The 19,245-nt window shown below is 53.0% G+C and overlaps 1 protein-coding gene across 3 annotated transcripts in view; it reads left to right on the top strand.

Annotated features, from left to right (window-relative positions):
• Sox13 (SRY-box 13) overlaps window positions 1–18,950 on the top strand; it is a 43,259-nt gene extending 24,309 nt beyond the window's left edge. Inside the window, exons 2-14 of one of the 3 annotated variants that reach the window (XM_021161800.2) lie at window positions 7,886–8,084; window positions 10,278–10,389; window positions 10,476–10,562; window positions 11,617–11,789; window positions 12,153–12,221; window positions 12,621–12,735; window positions 14,083–14,165; window positions 14,316–14,478; window positions 14,950–15,059; window positions 15,154–15,250; window positions 15,635–15,778; window positions 16,578–16,794; window positions 17,317–18,950. In XM_021161800.2, the coding sequence (XP_021017459.1) occupies window positions 7,887–8,084; window positions 10,278–10,389; window positions 10,476–10,562; window positions 11,617–11,789; window positions 12,153–12,221; window positions 12,621–12,735; window positions 14,083–14,165; window positions 14,316–14,478; window positions 14,950–15,059; window positions 15,154–15,250; window positions 15,635–15,778; window positions 16,578–16,794; window positions 17,317–17,590 (1,842 nt within the window). In that variant the 5' untranslated portion in view covers window position 7,886 and the 3' untranslated portion in view covers window positions 17,591–18,950. The remainder of the gene's footprint in view (window positions 1–7,885; window positions 8,085–10,277; window positions 10,390–10,475; window positions 10,563–11,616; window positions 11,790–12,152; window positions 12,222–12,620; window positions 12,736–14,082; window positions 14,166–14,315; window positions 14,479–14,949; window positions 15,060–15,153; window positions 15,251–15,634; window positions 15,779–16,577; window positions 16,795–17,316) is intronic. The other 2 variants (XM_021161809.2, XM_029480257.1) reach the window with 2 other exon arrangements.
• Window positions 18,951–19,245: the final 295 nt, after the last annotated feature.

Raw genomic sequence — 19,245 nt, 5'->3', positions numbered from 1 at the left:
GGCTGGCCTCGAACTCAGAAATCCGCCTGCCTCTGCCTCCCAAGTGCTGGGATTAAAGGCGTGCGCCACCACGACAATGCTGTGGCGCCTTTCTGTTGCTGGAAGACCATGTGGCGGTTGGGGGAACCACCTCAGGTACTGACTCTTCCAGGCCACTGCTCTCCACTTTATGGGACTTGTATCCCTCAGAAAGCCCAGTGCTGAGTTGGGTTCCGGGCTAGAGGCACTCGCTGGGTGGCCACCACCTTTCTCAGGCTCTGGGCAGGGGCTAGAGTTTCACTGAGCCTCCATCTGCCTATGTGGATAGATACCACTTGGCCAGCCAGTGGGATCCATCAGTCCTGGGGCTGGAGTATTGTCTGTTCTTAGCCAGCTGAGAGACTTAAAACAGCCACAGCTGGATCTCATCCACCATAGGTCTGCTGCAAGGGGCACGGGGACCATCAGGAAAGGGTTGCCCTCAACCTGCAGCCTGCCCAGCTCCCAGCCCTGAGTAAACACAGAGATAGGATCGGGTGGAGTCAGGAAGGGTGGCAGGGTGCGGCCTGTGGGAAGAATGGCAGGATGTGGCACGGGGCACCATTCTGGGCACCCACGCCTTGGGACTATTGTTCAGGGCAGCCTGAGGCTCTCAACTCTCTGGGGTTTCAGAGGAAGTGACATTCCCTTTGGGACCAGGGCCTGCCCCACCCATGTTACATGGATCTCTTTCCCTGGCGATGCCCTTGGCACCAGCCACTCTTGACAAGCAGGGGGTGGGAAGGACAGCCATGGAGGTTTGCTGTGCCCAAGTGGCCCTCCCTCTGAGGGTCTGCCTGCCTGTTGCATCTGTCTTCCTGTGCCCCGGGTCTGAGTCACAGTCAGTCGATGATAACTTCAACCTCTCTCTGCATCTTGTGCGGAGGGAATGGGAACTGTGCATCTGGAGGGAGGAAGGGCTGAGAGTGAAGACTTTTCTTTGATTCCCATTCAGCTGGGTCTGTGGCTGGGTGATTAGAAAAGAAAGTGGCTGGTGGCTTGTTTGGGGCAGAAGGGGGTTGGCAGAGAGTGGGAGTTGGAGTGGGGAAACCTGTTTGTGGGGAGAATGGGGGGCAAAAAGGTGGCACTCTGCCCCTCGTCGTCCTTGGAGGGGCTTCTCCACCCCTTTATCCAGACACTGGATTCAAAGTCCCAGGCAGCAGCAGTTCAGAAACTCAAGGGAGAAGATGGCTGAAGCCCCCTCCTGTGAAGGGACGGCACCCTTTGAGGATGCTTAGTGAGATCAAGTTAAAGAGGAAGGACTGTGGGAGACCTGTGAGGTGGGCTTCCTAGGAGAGAAGGGACAGGGTAGAGGAGACGCTTACTGTTCAACCTCCTTGTTGGTGGAAGGCCCCTGACTGTAGTTCTGAAGTAGGGCTATCCCAAGGAGCACACACACTTGACTTCTCTAGGCCTCGCTCTCTCTCCATTTATTTAAAAAGTGGGATGCTGGACAGGAGGGAGGGCCACAGATAACACAGGAGAACTTCCACTGAGCTGGGTGCTGATGAGCGTTATCTGATTGATGGCTCCTGGCTAGGACTTGGGGTTACAGAATAGGGTAGAACTGGGGGAGGCCCATAATTGTCTCCTGTGCACTGAGGGCTTTGGGTTTGGGGCATCTGGAAAGAGGGAAATCCCCCGAGAAGGCATGGCATGCGCTTTGCAAGGAAGGAGTTATTAAGGAGATTGATAGGGTCTTTAGCCCCTGGAGAAGAAGGGGCTTCAGGGAGGCTCCTACCAGGTCTATAAGAAAGTGCTTGTCCCGGCAGGGGAGAAAGAAGGAGGAATGAGCTTGCTCTGCTGCTGCTGGTGTCCTTCACACAAAGGACACGGAGCAGCATCAGTCTCCCTTGCTCCAGGCACTGTGCTAGGACCTGGGGCTACTGTGATAAGTGTAAAGTGCATGGGTCAGGTTCCCAGGCAATGGGGGAGAGTCGGAAACATCGTCAGGCATTCTGAGGCATCACCAGCTGTGATTGGTCCTTTGAGGACCAAGTTCAAGGTGCCCTGAGAATGTAAAACAGGCACATTTGATAGGTTACCTCTTCATCTTGGGTTCTCTTATCTCCATTGTGCTGTGCAGGGAGTCCCAAGATGCCATTTCCTGATATCAGATAACCCTGTGTATGACCTGAAGGTATTAGGTGGGTATGGGAGAACTGGAAAAGGGCATCCACCAGAGAAGATGGCCTGTGGGACACGCTGGAACTCAAGTACGTGCTGCTGTGTGCTATCTATCTATCTATCTATAGATAGATAGATAGATAGATAGATAGATAGATAGATAGATAGATAGATGAGATTGGCTGTGCTGCTCAGTGGTAGAGTACACACTAGGCTGGTGAGGTCCTGGGTACAATCCCCATCGAAACCCCAAACAAACAGAATGATAAAACGAGTTAGGTGACTCTTGGGTGCTGAGGCAGGTGGATCTGAATGAAGGTCAGTTTGCTCTACACCGTTAGGCCCTGTCTCAGGGAAAGATATTTTTTAAAAAGGTGAGCTCAATGTTTTGTCTAGTGCTAGGAAAATGGCTCAGAGATTGAGAGTGGTTACCGCTCTTGCAAAGGACAAGTGACCAGGTGGCTTACAACCACTCACAGTTCCAGCCATAGCTCCAGGGGGATCTGATGCCTCTGCCTTCAGTATGCATTTATGAGTGCACACACACACATAATTAAAAATAAAACAGATCTTTAAAAGATGGAAAAGAGGAACAAAAAGAGAGGATGTCTTATCTAACCTAACCCATCAGTTTGTACCCACAACCCGTTATAAGCAGGCTGGCGCATCTGTGCGCCAAGCTTTGGGACCCTTGATGTGTTTGATACGGCACATTCCTACTGGCACTGGCTGCATTACTGGGGCTCAGTAGCTAAATGTAGCCAGTGGGGCTGGTTCTGGGCAGTCAGGACAGGCAGTGGACTCTTCTGTTTCCCCCTCAGTGGGGTGGATGGATGGTCACCACGTCCAGTGGGGCAGCACTTGGCCTCGGGCGTTCATCTGACCGTGCTCTCTGGCTGCGGTGGCCGTGACTGCTTGCACTGAGGTAGGAGTTGGAAGCCCAGAGGCTGGGCCTAATGAAGAAGAAAAGCCCTTGGGATCCAAGTGTGGCCAGAGGAGGTGACCTGGTGGCAGCCAGTGGGTGTGGGACAGAGGTGGCTGAGAGCCCAGGGATCAGAAGCCCACAGGCCTTCATTGTGCGCCTGTCACACTTCCTCTGGCTTTATTGCTTTTGTCCAACACCCTATTGTCTGGTTTCCTTTTGTCCCGGCTTTCAGCACCACTGCCTTTTATTTTCCAGCCAGCCTGGTTGTTTTCATTTCTTTTGTCTGAAGTTCCTGAGAGGAAGGTTTTGTTTTCAGCGGTTTGATTAATTCACAGCTTGAGCCCGGGTTTGTTTGTTATGTAATTGTTGCCCTCAGCTCCGGGATAATACCCCGCCCCCACTCCTGCCCCCTGCGGGGCCTGGCTCCCAGCCCCTCCCCAGCCGGATGGGCTGAGCTGCCTGCTTTCTGCAGGTTCTCCAGGCACCCCCAGAACCCCTGGGCCTAACTGGGCTGGGGTCTCTTTTTCTCTTCATCCAGGTGAGATGGGGACCTCTGAGGGTCCACTAGCCCACTCTCGCCCTGCTCTCTCTCTTCTGGGTTGCTGAGGCACCAGGTGCTCAGAAAGTGGGTGGGGGAGTCTGCTGTGGTCTAATCTGTAGGGTGCAATCAAATACACACGTGTCAATTATAATATTCTTGTAACTGGTCTTAAACCACCGTATGTATGTGTTCTGTTGTATACAGAGCTGTAACATTGTATAATTGAGTACACAGTGCCAGAGGGGTTGGTGTAAGCTATAGACTACAGTATACCCTGTACCGGATTGATCCGATGTACAAATGCACTTGTCCCTTTATTTTTGATTCACTGTGATCTGAAAGTATAAGATGGAAAATTCTAGACGTAAATAATTCATAACGGGTTTTTCAGTTGTCTTGCTTTAAATGTGTTTGTTGTGTGTGTGACAGGGAGGAGGTATTTGGTGTGCATGGCAGTCAGGTGACAATTCTGGAGTGGTTCTTACCTTTGACATTTTTTGTTGGTTCCAGGGATCGAACTCAGTCAGCCAGGCTTGCACTGTTGAGCAGCAAGCGCCTTAACCTAGGAGGCTTCTTGACCTTGTTTTGGAGTTTTTAAAACAGCCTCATGAGCCCAGGCTGCCCCTTAACTGTTATGTAGCCAAGGATGACCTCAAACTTGTGACCTTCCTGTCTCTACCTCCTGAGGATCACAGGTGTGTACCACCACATCCAGCTTTTGTGGTTGTTTCTTGAGATACCGTGTCCGTGTGTAACCCTGGTTGTCCTGGAACTCACTCTGTAGACCAGGCTGGCCTTGAACTCAGAGATCGGCCTGCTTCTGCCGGCCTGCCTCTGCCTCCCAAGTGCTGGGATTAAAGGCGTGTGCCACCACCTGGCTGTTAGGTTTGTTTTGGCACACCCAGTTAGGAATAGTGCTGGGGACAGAGTTTAAAACTTTGTACATACTAGGCAAACACTCTACCCCTGAATTACATACACTCCTTTGTCGTACTCAACAGCGGCCCCAACCTGAAGTCACAGGAATGCTGGAATCCCAGTGCTTGATTGGACAGTCTCATCAATTTAAGAACACTTAATTTGCCATGCAGAAAATCTGGGTTTGGTTCCCAGCACCCACACACACACGGTGGCTCATATGACCTGTAATTCCACTTCAGGGAATCTGATGCCTTCTCTGGCTTCCGTGGGCACATGCATGTGCACAAAAATTAACTCAGGCATCCATACATACACATAAGAGGTGAAAGTTCTCTGTAGAGGGAAAATTGTTTGTTAAAGTTGATAAAACCTAGTGAGAAGACACCGACTGTGGGATAGTGAAGAAAGGAAAAGGATTTTGTCATTTTTTTAAAAAAGATTTTTTATTATAAAATAAATATGTGAGTGTACTGTCTCTCTCTTCAGATACACCAAAAGAGGGCATCAGATCCCACTACAGATGGTTGTGGGCCACCATGTGGTTGCTGGGAATGGAACTCAGGACCTCTGGAAGAGCAGTCAGTGCTCTTAACCGCTGAGCCATCTCTCCAGCCCATGGTTTTGTCATTTTTGCTGCATCTCAGACTGCAAGTGAACAGCTTTGGTGTGGGACCATGGCTGGTTAAGCTGGGGAGTAATGGAGCTACAGGAATCTGCTGGGGGCATGTCCCATACGTGGCAATTGTGTGTCACACAGCCCCTCTGTTTAAGGGTCTTTTACTGCATCTGATGGTTGCCCTGTGCCTGCTCTGAAAACTGAATCCCTGTGCATCTAAGTCCATTTTCTCCCATTGTAGAGACTGGGGTGACAAGTACCTTTGTCTGGGTCACCCCACGGCAGGAGGCCACAGGAATACCAGTCAGCTAATAAACTAATCAATTCAATTTTCCAGCAACACCACACGCACGCCACCTCTCAGTGATGACATCAATCCATTTGTGAAGGCAAAGGGCTCCTGACCCAATCACCTCCAATGAGGCCCCACCTCCCAATGTTTTTCCAAGAGGCCAGGTCCTTGTGTACTACTGGAGTGTGGAGCACACCTCTAAGTGCTTGCCCCAGGAACTGGGGAGGGTGGGCAACTGCTGCTCTGGCCTTTCGCCTGCCGTGATCTTGGAAACAACTTTGCAAAGTTCAGCTGATGCTCATCCTCTGGTGATGTTGAGCGGTCATGTGGTAGGAGAGGAGGCAGCTTTGCACGAGCGTCTACCAAGCATATTGCAGGTTGGGCATGGTGGCATAGACCTGTGATCCCAGCACTGGCATTTAAGGCCATCCTCAGCTACATAGTTCAGTTCTAGCCTGGCTATAAATGAGACCCTGTCTTGGAATACAAACAAATGTAAAAACCCAAGAGATAGGGATGGTAAGATGGCTCAGTGGTTAGGAGCACTTGATGCTCTTCCAGAGGACCTGGATTCAGTTTCCAGCACCCATTGGTAGCTCACAGCCATCTGTAACTCAAGCTCTAGGGGATCCAATACCCTGCTCTGGGCTCTGAGGTTACCAGGCATAAATGTGAAATACATATTTACATATAGGCAAAATGCTCATACAGATAAAATAAATATTAAAAAACGATTTTTGGAGGAAAAATAAAGCCACAGAGCTGCAGAGATGGCTTAGCAGTCGGAGTGCTTGCTGCTCGGTGGGGGACCAGAGGTCGGTTTCCAGCACCCACATCTGCTGGTGTAGCAGTTCCCCAGTTAACTCTACTCAGATCGTCCCAGCAGTGGCTCCTTGCTGCCTGCGCCAGTGTTCTAGGTTCTGAAATGAAACACACGCACACTCACACTCAAACACAGCCTTATATTTTAATATGCCTTAAACAGCTCAGTGACTGGGCTATTTCCAAACCTCCACATGGCTAACACAATCCCCTCTGATATTCCTGAGTTATTGCTTACTAAGACCTAAAACCTGTATTCCATCTTGGCTGCCAGAACCCAGACCTGCAGGCCCCACCCCCACCCCCCCACGGCAAGTCCCCAGCACATACATGACAGCTGTGTTCTCTGTCCTGCAATACCTCAGGCGTGGCTTCTATTCCTTTCCTGGCATGGCAGCTATCTCCCTGACTGCTCTTCCTTAGTCCCTTGTCTGGGAATCCTAAAGTCTCTCCTTTGTCTCCCTACCCAGCCATTGACAACTTTATTTACCAATCAAAACCAACCGGGGGGCAGGATCTTCTGTGCTGATGGTGGCTCACTTCCACCTTGACTCCTCCACCTTCAGGAGAGCTGATGCCCTCCTGTAGCCTCTCGGCAACCCCCTGCACGTATCCACGCACATAACACGTAATTAAAAATTAAGAATAAATCTTTAAAAAAACAAAACAAAAAAGAACCCTCAGGAAATCCCCAAGTTTGGCATTACAAGTATCAGTGCCAGCAGGGGCAGACTCCACTAGGGATGCTGAGCTAGAGAGCAGAACAGAATGCCATTCATCTGTATTTTACAATGAGGCATGTGATATACAGACATGTAAATATGAGAAATATTTCACTTTGACTGGTCCCTGCAGTGAGAAGAATGACTGGCTGTGGGTTCGTCGTAGAGCAGATGCGTAACTTGTGTAGGGTCCTAGGTTTGATCCTCAAGTCCATTAAAAAATAAATGTCTTGTACTAGGGAGATGGTTCTTGGCTTTCTTTTGGTCAAATTGGGAAGTAAGGCATCTCTGTACGCTGTGTGCTGATTCTAGCCATGTTGGTCATTGAATTGGAAGTTCAAATCCAAATATTTTTGGGGATAGAGTCTCACTGGCTAACTCTGGCTATTCTTTGAACTCACTTTGTAGACGAGGCTGGCCTCTAACTCACAGACATCTGCCTGCCTCTGCTTCCCAACTGCTGGGATTAAAGGTGTGGGACACACCTGGCCTTCAAATCCAGGCTCTTATACTGCAGACTCTTGGTCTGAATCTGTAGTCGCTACATCCAGGACACACATACAGTGTTCAGTTCTCTTGGGTTCAGAAGCAGCCAGTTAGCCACGCTGGCTTCCTCTGGTGAGCCCCTCAGCTCACTAGACACAACATTGCAAGTACCGGTGGCCTAAGGACGCAGCTCGGCTGGGTTCACTCTGTCATGTGCGAGGCCCTGGCACTGGGAAAGAAAAAGGAGAGAGCCAGTCCTAAAGCAGGCTTGTGTAGGCGTACGGATCCTTGAGCAGGGCCAGGAGGTGCTTTGTTGGGGAAACAAAGGGCGGAGGTACTTCCTGGCGGGCAGAGTGGGTTTATAACTGGGCCATGAGCCTCATTCACTCAGTGTCCTCTGTCCCTCCTTCTGCAGGATGTCCATGCAGAGCCCCGTCTCTGTGCAGCTGGCCCCAGACAGCGCTAGCACCATGGTGAACTGCACCATCAAGTCTGAGGAGAAGAAGGAGCCTTGCCACGAGGCTCCCCAAGGTGCAGCCCCTGCAGTGGAGACCCAGCCTGGAGACCGGGCCCTGGCCTCTCAGGATGCCGCCAATGCTAAAGCTCCTCCTCAGGTGCCTAGCACTCTCTAGGGACCCCCGGGGTCACTCCACCTTTGTGGCTTCACAACTGAGGCCAAGTCACCCTTTCTAGCAGGCCTGCATGTTCTTGCCTAGCTCTTGTGTGCAGCTCTTCTCTGCAAGGGCAAGGTGGGGCCTAGGTGCGCAGAGGGGAGGGGCCACTGTGGTCAGGGCTACAAACTGAGTCACCTGTCAGAACAGGACAGGGGCTAGCTGCGTTCATCCCTCCCTGTGTGACATTCCCAGAGGCCAGAGTCCTTGTACCGATGACTAGTTGGGGATGAGATACACGTGACCTGGCAAAGATAGTCTCACGGAGTTGGAATAAAACTGCTGCTCACAGACTGATTTCCCTAAGATGAGGGGGCTTGGGTTGGAGAGATGATTCAGGGGGTGGAGTGCTTGCTGCACTGTGTGAACCTGGAAGTTTGGATTCCTAGAACCCTTGTGAAAAAGCCAGGAAAGTGTGGCCGCTGCCTGGAGCCAGAGATTGGGAGTCCCTGCAACAAGAGACCGGGAGATCTGCCCCACTAAATAAATAGTAGTGCTTGTCAAATGTGGGCCGACAGACAGACAGACAGACAGACACTCTCTCTCTCTCTCTCTCTCTCTCTCTCTCTCTTTCTCTCTCAAATACATTTGCCTCAGTAAATAAATGACAGTGTTGTCAAATGCGGGCCTCCAGACACACACACACACACAAATGCATCTGCCTCAGTAAATAAATGACAGGTGCTTGTAACACACACACACACACACACACACACACACACACACACACACACACGAAAGGGAATTGAAGTATATGGTAGGGACCTCTGCAGGTCTACAGGAAATTTCATTTGATAACTCTAAAGAGGAGCTCAGTTTGGAAGAGTGGTCAGAGAATGCGTCCTAGAGGACTGAGGGCCTTAGGCACAGGAGGCGTGGGGCTTGTGGCACGGGACACTGCTGCTGCTGCTTCTGCAGGGGCGTGGCTGTGGTGCCTCCGCTGCTGCCGCCTCCTCTTGTTTTTGTTTTTTGTTTTGTTTTTTTGTTTCTTTATGATCAGGCTGGCTAGAAACTCACAGAGATTCCCCTGCCTCTGCCCCTTGAGCTCTGGGATTAAAGGTGTGTGCCACCATGTCCGGTTGAATGCTTCTTCTAATATAATGAGGGTTTTTTTTTTTTTTTTTTTTTTTGCCTGAATGTGTGTAAGTGTTCCACGTGCGTGCCTGGTGCCACAGAGGTCAGAAGAGAGTGTCAGATCCCCTGGAACCGTGAACCACCATGTGGGCACAGGGAACTGAACCTGGGTTTTCTACAAGAGCAACAAATACTCTTAATTGCTGAGCCATCTCATCAGGCCCAAATTTTTTGTTTGTTTGTTTTTTGGGGTTTTGTTTTATTTTTATTTTTATTTTTTTATTTTTTGGTTTGTTTCTGTCTAGGAGTATGTGCACGTTGAGTGCAGTTGCCCTCAGTGACCAGAAGAGGGTGCTGGATCTTCTGGAGCTGGGTGTGGGTGCTGGGAACTGAACTCTGGTTCTCTAAGGCTTGGCTCCAGCTCCAGGGATCACTTAGGGAAGCCACAGTGGGTGCCTGCAAGTAAGCAGCCTGCTGGAGCAGCATGTGGGTTCATAGTAGCGACTAGCTGAGGGTGAGCTCTGTGTTAGGTTCTTCTCTAGTGCTGGGACAGATGTCTGAACAACCTACAGAAGAATTTATTGCCCACAGTTCGAGGGTAAATATCGTGGAGAAGGCATAATGGCCAGGAACTTGAGGCCTCTGGCCACGGTGCGTCTGTAGTCTGGTAGGGGGCAGGTAAAACAGTCCAGGATCCCACATTCAGATTGAATCTCCCCTTATCAGTTAAACCACCCTCATAGACAAACCTAGCAGTGTGTTTCCATGGTAATCCAGTCCCATCATCAGCCCCTCCTGAAGTACTGGCCTCTTTCAGATACTTTAGTACCAAGATCTTAGAGACAGGCCTGACTTTCAGAGTTGTCAGGGGCTGGTGTGAGATCCAGCCCAGCCTGGAGTGAAACGCAGGTCTCTTGCTGTCCCCAAGTCCTTGTTCATGTCACTGTGGGGTTGGGAATGCTTTAGGGTTCCTCAGAAAGGACACCTTTGTGCTGCTCAGCCCTCTGTACCATGTGTTCTCCTATCTTGGGAGTGGCAGTGATAATTCTGTGTCTCTTACAGGACTGTGCCTCACCAGAGAGCAGTGGGTCCCCAGAACCCAAGAGACCAGCAGCTTCCGAGGCAGCTTCGGGAAGCCAGGAGCGCCTGGACTTCAACCGCAACTTACAGGAAGGTAGGCAGGATACCTGTCGGGTCAGAGGTGAGGTCTAGGCTAGTCTCTGCTGGCCCTCACCCTGCCCTTCCCTTGCCGCCTTCCAGTTGTGCCAGCCATCGAGAAGCTGCTGTCCAGTGACTGGAAGGAGAGGTTTCTGGGAAGAAGCAATGTGGAAGCTAAGGATGTCAAAGGTGCGTACAGGCCTGCGTACAGAGGGCAGGGAGGGCATTTTAGAGCCTTTCCCTTCTGGTCTAGTCTCGAATGCTGGGTAAACTGAGCCGTACCTCATGCACCTGTCCTGTGACTTTGATCCCACCTGGTCCCACCTGAGGGTCCTCACCATGCCTCGCCTAGAAGACTCTGAGCAGTAGTCTGGCCCATTCCCAGGTGGGGGGGCCTAGGTGGATCCATTCCTGGGATCCATCCCGGCTTTCCTTCAGGACCCTTGGGGCTAGAGACTCAGCAGTCACCTTCCAGCTCTCAGCCTACCTTGTAAGCTAGCTGACAGTTTGCACTCACTGTTGGAGTTGAGGCTGAGCTTTCAGGATGGTAGGGAGAGCTGCTGCTTACCTCAGTGATCATTTTGTCAGTGTTCTCAACCACACCCACAGTGGGAGCTTTATATCAATGCTTCTGCTCCCCCTCCCCTCTACCCCCTCCCCCATTCACTGACTGGGAGTCCCGGGGATGAGGGCCTGAGCTTCTTCAGCATGTTCCAGAGGCATCCTGGGTATAAATGGTCCCCAGTTCAGCTGTTAGGACCAAACTGCCATATCAGACAGCCAGGTTGAAATGGAAGGTGGGGACATGAGCACACATTGCTGTCCCCAAGCCAAACAAATACCACACATTAGCACATTCATCCTCACACTAACCCTGTCAAGTGACTGTCATTGTGCCAATCAGTAGATTAAAAAAGAAAAATCCCAGGGTTGGAGAGATGACTCAGTAGTTAAGAGCACTGACTGCTCTTCCAAAGGTCCTGAGTTCAAGTCCCAGCAGGCACATAGTGGCTCACAACCATCTGTAAAGATATCCGATGCCCTTTTCTGATGTGTCTGGAAACAACTACAGTGTACTCATATAAGTAAAATAAATCTTTTTTTAAAAAATCCCCTAAAGCAAAGAGAGGTTGAAGACTGGACTGGCAGGGCCCTGAGACAGAGCACTTGTCAGATGGGTGGGTGGGCAGATAGACAGGTGAGCTAACAAGAACTCCCACAGCAGCATTTCTCTGTGGAACAGGGACCCAAGAGAGCCTGGCTGAGAAGGAACTCCAGCTTCTGGTCATGATCCATCAGCTCTCTGCCCTTCGGGACCAGCTCCTTACAGCCCACTCTGAGCAGAAGAACATGGCTGCCATGCTGTTCGAGAAGCAACAGCAACAGATGGAACTGGCCAGGCAGCAGCAGGAGCAGGTGTGCCTGGGTTGGGGCTTCAGAATCCTCCATGGGGAAGGGTGACTTCTGATGAGAAGACCAGGTTCTGAGAACTGGCGCCCTCTCGGCTTTGTCCCCTGGCACTAGGCTCTGTCCCCTGGTGCTCTGCTCTGTCTCCTGGCACTCGCCTATGTCCCCTGGAGCTCAGCTCTGTCCCTGGAGCTCAGCTCTGTCCCCTGGCGCTCTGCTCTGTCCCCTGGCACTCTACTCTGTCCCCTGGCATTCTGCTCTGTCCCCTTGCTCTCTACTTGGCCTCCTGGGGGAAGTTGAGTAAGCTGGGACAGGCGCCCGAGGAGGGCCTGGGCCGTCCGTGATCCCCTTGTCAACTCCATGCCTCCCCAGATCGCCAAGCAGCAGCAGCAGCTGATTCAACAGCAGCACAAGATCAACCTCCTGCAACAGCAGATCCAGGTGCTGATGGGAGGGGCGCAGGCCGAGGGTGGCACACAGGCCGAGGGTGGCACACAGGCCGAGGGTGGCACTGGCTCGGGGAGCCATCGGGAAAGGGGTGTGGAGCAATCCCTCCTCCATGCACTGAGCCTGATAAAGAGACCATACTTTTGCTCCAGTTCCCTCCGATTCTATTGTCCTGTTTTTAGCGGGTGACCCAGGATGTCTTCCCCTGGTCCCCATTGAGACGTAAGGACAAGGAGATGGGTTCACAGATGTGATATGGTAGACAGAACCTTTGGAAAATTGTTCCCACTCTGTGCCCTGTGTGTACTCACCCCACCCCAGGTCGTGGGCTGACCCCCCAGCTGGGCAGCTCTTTGGTGCCCAGGGACTTACAGTGGGTTTCTTTGCCTTCAGCAGGTTAACATGCCTTATGTCATGATCCCAGCCTTCCCCCCAAGTCACCAGCCTTTGCCTGTCACTCCTGACTCCCAGCTGGCTTTACCCATTCAGCCCATTCCCTGCAAGCCAGGTGAGTGGGGCAGGGAAGGGCCGCCACAGAGGCAGCTTCTTTGAGTTGAGGGAAGGAGGCCGGGGCCATGCTTCATGCATTAGTTTACACTGTGACCTTTCTGGGGCCACAGTTTGGGGTCTGCCCAGTGGAAGAACAAGTCCTTTCTGAACTTAGGCAGGAGAATGAAAAGGAAGAGTGTGCCGCCAAGCTCTCAGGAGACTCAGAAGAGAGGAAAAGTTGGGAAGGCTCTCTGAGGAGATGGCTCTTGATGGTTGGGGTCCTGGAGAAGGGTGATAGGATCCGTGAGGGAGAAACTGGAACTGAGGTGCGAGGCTCAGCGGAAAGGGCTTGCCAAGGCGAGTGAGAGGTGTGAGAGCAACAGGGATCCGGGAGGCTGTGGAGGATTGGAAGTGAGTGCGTTGGAACACTTGAGCAGGGAGTGTGTTCTCTCTGGTGGCGGGGGATGGGAATGAAGGTGACAGATGGAAGGATCGCAGTGAGTTCTGGTGACAGTGCCCACAGACAGAGTTGGGACAGGGTGGCGCACATGCTGCCTGTAAATGGCACACAGGATAATTAGCAGTGAAGACAACTCGTAATGTACCCTCCCTGTCCCACAAGCCCGAGACAGTACAGGCTCCCAGCCACAGAGCCAAGCTGGCTTGCCAGCCTGAGCTCATCTTCCTCACAATATCCTCCATCTTACTACCCCAACTCCACCCTGGCTGAAACTCAGTGCCCTAGCGCACCTCCTCTGAGCCCTTATCACTACCTGCTGTGCTGCTAGTGATTGGTGCCCAGGCTTATCTCTGCTGCATTCCTCCGTGATTCTAAGCCTAGTGAGGTAAAGTAGATAGGAGGGAGAGAACTGTCTAGGCCAAGGGATGGGTTATGGAGTCTAGACCTGGGTTCAAATCCTGCTGCTGCCACCATTTAATTTGTTGGTGGACAGCCCGCTGACTTTACAAGGTCTGTTTCCTTACCTGTTAGGATGTGACTAATACACCTGTAAGATGAGGCTGTTGCTTTGAGTAACCCTTACGTACCATACGCTTTATCAGAGAGGGGAAGCACACGCAGTAGCTTTGCCCCCTACACACAGCAGGGACAAGACCCGAGGGTGCCGTCCCTTGCGTGTGCATGGGAAGCTCTTTAGAGTGGGTTGGAAAGGGCAGGCAAGGCCATCAGCCTGCAGGGGCCATATGGGAAGAGGGATAGATGGTTCCCTGCACTACCTTAGCCTGACGACAACAGAAAGGTTGGACCAGCTCTACACTCTGCCCTGTGGTCCTGGGGCCTGTCACTTGGTGCCTGCTATTCTGGGCTCACCTGGGACTTTGTCCCTTGCTGCTTTTCTTTCCCCAGTGGAGTACCCACTGCAGCTGCTGCACAGCCCGCCTGCCCCTGTGGTGAAGAGGTCGGGGGTGGCCGCCCACCACCCCCTGCAGGTACTCCCTTGCCTACTGCTGCCTGGGAGCCCCTCCCCTGCGGAGCCCCTGCCCCTCTTTGCTCTTGGCTCACTCGCCTTGAGTCCTGTCTGTCTTGTGATGGGGTGGTCCTCCTTGGGTTTCTCATTATCTGTCTTTCTGGGTCGGCAGGAGCCCCCACAACCACTGAACCTCACAGCCAAGCCCAAGGTACCCGAGCTGCCCAACACCTCCAGCTCTCCCAGCCTGAAGATGAACAGTTGTGGGCCTCGCCCCGCCAGCCACGGGGCTCCCACAAGGGACCTGCAGTCCAGCCCCCCCAGCCTGCCTCTGGGTAAGTCTTTTCATCTGCTGTCACCTTAGATGACAGTTAGTGGGCTCACCTTAGCCGGTTGAGCCAGACGCCACCTTGGGCACCGTCCTTCCCTTTCTCAGTTCTAGTTTGGGGTTTTAAACAGTTCTAAGGTACTCCCATCACCGAGCTCCACCCCAGCCTCTGCTTTCTTAAAGCTGGGGATGAGACTTGCTCTGAGGACACCTCTTTCCATGGTGCCTTTGTTCTCCAGGATCAGATTAGACATCATGGGGTCAGACCACTGAGCTGCGCATCTGAGAGTTGCCTCATTCCCAGACCCTTGGCACCCTGCAGCAGGCAGTCCTGTAGGGAGGTGTGGGGATGGGCAGGGAGTGTACTGCCACAAGGAGACCCTTAGGTGTGACATGGCAGGAAGCATAAATATGTGGGCTGCTCTTGGGACAAAGCCCTCAGGTCCCCTGCCCTTCACTTTGTTCCCTCTCCAAACAGGCTTCCTCGGTGAAGGGGACGCCGTCACCAAAGCCATCCAGGATGCCCGGCAGCTGCTGCACAGCCACAGTGGGGCCTTGGAAAACTCCCCCAATACCCCATTCCGGAAGGTATGGGCCAATCTTCCTCTGCCCAGAGGACAGGAAGATGAAGACAGGATGACACAGGAAGTACTCATGCCCACATTGTCTCTGTCACCTGCAGGACCTCATCAGCCTGGACTCCTCCCCGGCCAAGGAGCGGCTGGAGGAGAGCTGTGTGCATCCCCTGGAGGAAGCCATGCTGAGCTGTGACATGGATGGTGAGGGCTCTGACGCTGGGTGCCACTTAACTCCACTAGGGCTGTGTCCGTCCCTGATTCCTTCCTCCCTCCTTTCTTGGGTCCTTCCTTGCATGTGTCTCCATTGTTCCCTGGTGTCTCTATCCGTGGGTTTGTCTTCTGGTATCTTGTAACGACTCTGTGGAGCCCTGCAGTCCTGGATCGCTGCTGTGCCTGCCCTCTGGCCGTGGTGGGCCTCTGCTTACCGCTGGCCTTCGCTTTCCTCCTCATCCTCTACTTCCTGCCTTGCTAGGCCTGAGCTGACTTCTTTATGAGCCTCATCAGTGCCTCCTGGTGGCCATGCAAGGGATATCTCTGCCAGCCCCAAAGCTGTTGCCTGCCTGACTCTACCTACCCATCCTCCAGGCTCCCGCCATTTTTCCGAGTCTCGGAACAGCAGCCACATCAAGAGACCCATGAATGCCTTCATGGTGTGGGCCAAGGATGAGCGGAGGAAAATTCTCCAGGCCTTCCCAGACATGCATAACTCCAGCATCAGCAAGATCCTTGGTAAGGGCCAGGGCATGGGTCCTCTGCAGCTCAGGATGTTGCGTCCAGGGGACCTAGCTCAGTAGGACTAGGTCTGTTTAGAGTTTGCATGCCTTATTGAATCCTGGTAGAATCTTACCGGGTGTAGCAGTTGAGATGTTCTTGGCAGCTGGATCCAGGACCTTGTACCAGTGCAGGGCTCTTTTGGTTGTCCCTCCCCTTGGGATTTTGTGTATTCTTTACCACCTCCAAACACCCAGTGCCTCTTACGGCCTGTGCTTTGGCAGAAAATAGAGACTAGCATTTTGGACCATTGGTATAGAGACTTTGTGTCAGAAGCTGAGGAGTGGGCAGGGCCGACAAGTCTGAATAAGGGTGGTGTTTTCATGGCTGAGTCCCCTCCAGTAACTGCACGGGTTTCTTGTCTGGAACACCAGGGTTCTGTTTTCGGCTTTCCCATGTCCACCCTGGCCCATGCTGGGCCGGTGCTCTACCACTGAGCTACACCCCAGATTCACATCGGATATTTGATGGCTTGGAGTGGCTGCTCTTTCTTGGAGTGGGGCAGAGACCTCTCAGGGGTGCCGAGTTGTTTGACATGAGAATGGTACAGACTACCCGTCATTGCCAGCCTCATCTCTTCCTGGTCCAGCATCCAGGGAGCATCCACACTTGGCCAGGCCCTTGATGAGTGCTTATGCCTTATCACTTTTGATCCCAATTGAAGACCAGGGTCCAATCAGGACTTCTAGCTAGGGCCTGGAACCTGGTCGGGTACCACGAGAATCTGGCCCTTAGTTTCTGCCTGGTATTGGATCAGGTTCTCGCTGGAAGTCCATGACCAACCAGGAGAAACAGCCGTACTACGAGGAGCAGGCCCGTCTGAGCCGGCAGCACCTGGAGAAATACCCCGACTATAAGTACAAGCCAAGGCCTAAGCGTACCTGTGTCGTGGAGGGCCGGCGGCTGCGCGTGGGCGAGTACAAGGCCTTGATGAGGACACGGCGCCAGGGTGCTCGCCAAAGCTACACCATCCCGTGAGCAGGCCCTCCCTGGTGGCCAGAGGCAGCTTGTGGCTGCTGTGAGAGACTGGGGTTGTGTGTGTGTCTGGTCTTTGTGTGAGGCAGGCAGAGCAGCCAGCAAGGATCTGGGAGCAGATTTGTGTGTCATCTGCCTGTGTGTGATCCCTGATGGATAATGTCTGTGTGTGAGACTGGTGACTGGGGGTTGGGTATAAGACCTAGACTGGGGTACCTGCTGCCTGACAAACGCAGGGCAAATTGAGAACGCCACAGGTATTCATCCCGTAGGAAGGCTCCTTATTTGACCATGACAGGCACTAGGGTAGAGTTCTGTCTAAAACAAAATAATATTCACGTGCCACCGTCCAACATACCCTCGACTCTGAGCTTTCCAGCTATAGCTGACAGTGAATTTGGCCATCAGGAAGCACACGCAGGGGCCAGCGTATGCTGGTTTACCCAGCCTGCAGGGAGGGCTGGAAGGGCTGGGAGGGCTCGTGGGTACATCTGTAACTGCGACTTTTCTCTGCCTCTCAGCCCGCAGGCTGGCCAGGCACAGGTGAGCTCAGATATCCTGTTCCCTCGGGCAGCGGGCATGCCCCTGGCACGTCCACTGGTGGAGCACTATGACCCCCAGGGCCTGGACCCCAACATGCCTGTCATCATCAATACCTGCAGTCTCCGGGAGGAAGGGGAGGGCACAGATGACAGGCACTCGGTGGCCGATGGAGAGATGTACCGGTACAGCGAGGACGAGGACTCAGAGGGTGACGAGAAGAGTGATGAGGAGCTGGTGGTACTCACAGACTGACCCCCAGCTCGCTGGGCCCGGCCTGGCCCGCCACCGCCGGGGGAAAGACCTGGCTCCCACCTGGACAGGCACGGCCAGCCTTCCTGAACTATCTTGGTACTTGGACTTGGGTGTGCCCAGGTGATGATGGGTGAAACTGCACTTGTAGATACATTCCCAAGGTGGGGGTCCTCCTCTTCATCACACCTCTGGGCCCATCTGAGGAGCCAATGGCCTGGCTGGGTGGGAGTCATGTGGCCGTGGTGGACCAAGCTTGCTGAGGGTTTTAGCCCTTGGGGACAATGGCCAGGGACCACTGGATGTACTTCCTCCTGTTTGCCCACCCACTCAAGGGGATGGCAGGGACACACCTGCCCCCCTGAGGTCACATGCTTTGTTTCCATTTCTTCTTGGCCCAGACCAGCCATTGTGGGACAACACACCTGCCCTACAAGCTCCCAGGTCACCCCTCTGTCACCTGGGTTACTTTGAACTCTGTGCAGTCTGGCTGTGCTGTCTTTGTCTTCCAAGTCCACGTGCCTCTGGCTACTGTGTGTCTGTGCGCGGCTCACACATGTTCATCATGCCACTCTTGGCAGAAGGCATTTGCTGAGTGTCACTGTGAGCCAGGCACGCCCATGAGCTCTGTGATATGTGTCTTGATGCTTCTCTGGGGGCTGCTTCTGTGTTCCTTTGTCCCCAAATTGCTACCTCTTTGTCAGTCTGGTGTCTCAGGTTCTGTGTATTTTCTCCCATGTACACTTCTCCTTCTTCCTCCTCCGTCTGTCCCTGCTCCCACTACACCCGCTGAATCCTCTGGGTGTTTGTAGGGCCCAGCCTGCCCCTGGGACTGGCAGTTTCCTGACCCCCATGACCCCTTCCCTCCCTTCAGACTCTGCCAGTCAGTTCCCACGGAGCCATTTTTAGCTCCCAGGACCGTGAGAGCCAGCCCAGGCCTCCAAGGGGGCTCTGCCCTGATTCCCAACATGTGTGCCGGAGTCATGAGTATCTTTTTCTCAGTGACAGCCCTGCAGAGGGGACCCCATGGCAGCTGGTCTCCATCCCTTCTTCATGAGCTTAGGGTGGCTTCTTTCCTCCCCCATCCTTTCCTCCTAATAAGCTTCCTGGTTGTGTCCCAAGGAAATCATTAGCACCTAGTCAAAGATCTGGAGCTGCCCTGGGGCAGGGAAAGACCCCAAACTCCACAAGGCCAGGTGCTTCCCTCCCCACAGCTGTTGACCCTATTTCTCTCCAGACTGTTTCTTTTTATGACTGTAAACATAGATAGTGCTTTATTTTGTTACTAAGAAGATAATGATGAATAACTTAACCAGCATATTTGTTTTCTGATGGGTGTAATAAAGAACCGACCATTTCAGGATGTGTCCTTTCTCTGCTGGGAGGCTGGCCTGGCCGCATGCTCCAGTTCTGGCGCCAGCCAGTCGCTGCTGCCCCCTGGTGGCAGCATGTGGGAGCATCAGGCAAAGTGTCTGAAAGTAATGGCTTTGACTGGACGGGAGACCTAGGACAGGCCTGTGACAGACACTGCTGAGGGAGGCACTGCAGCAGCCTGGAGGGACAGTGGCTCAGATCCCCCCCTTCACTGAAAGGAACAAGTCTTAAAACTCCCTCATGAATCTTACCGTCTGGGAGAGGGAGCCACTGGGATCCATTGA

The sequence above is a fragment of the Mus caroli genome, chromosome 1, assembly GCF_900094665.2.
Source record: "Mus caroli chromosome 1, CAROLI_EIJ_v1.1, whole genome shotgun sequence".
NCBI lineage: Eukaryota > Metazoa > Chordata > Mammalia > Rodentia > Muridae > Mus > Mus caroli.
This window is presented reverse-complemented; position numbering and strand designations above follow the sequence as displayed.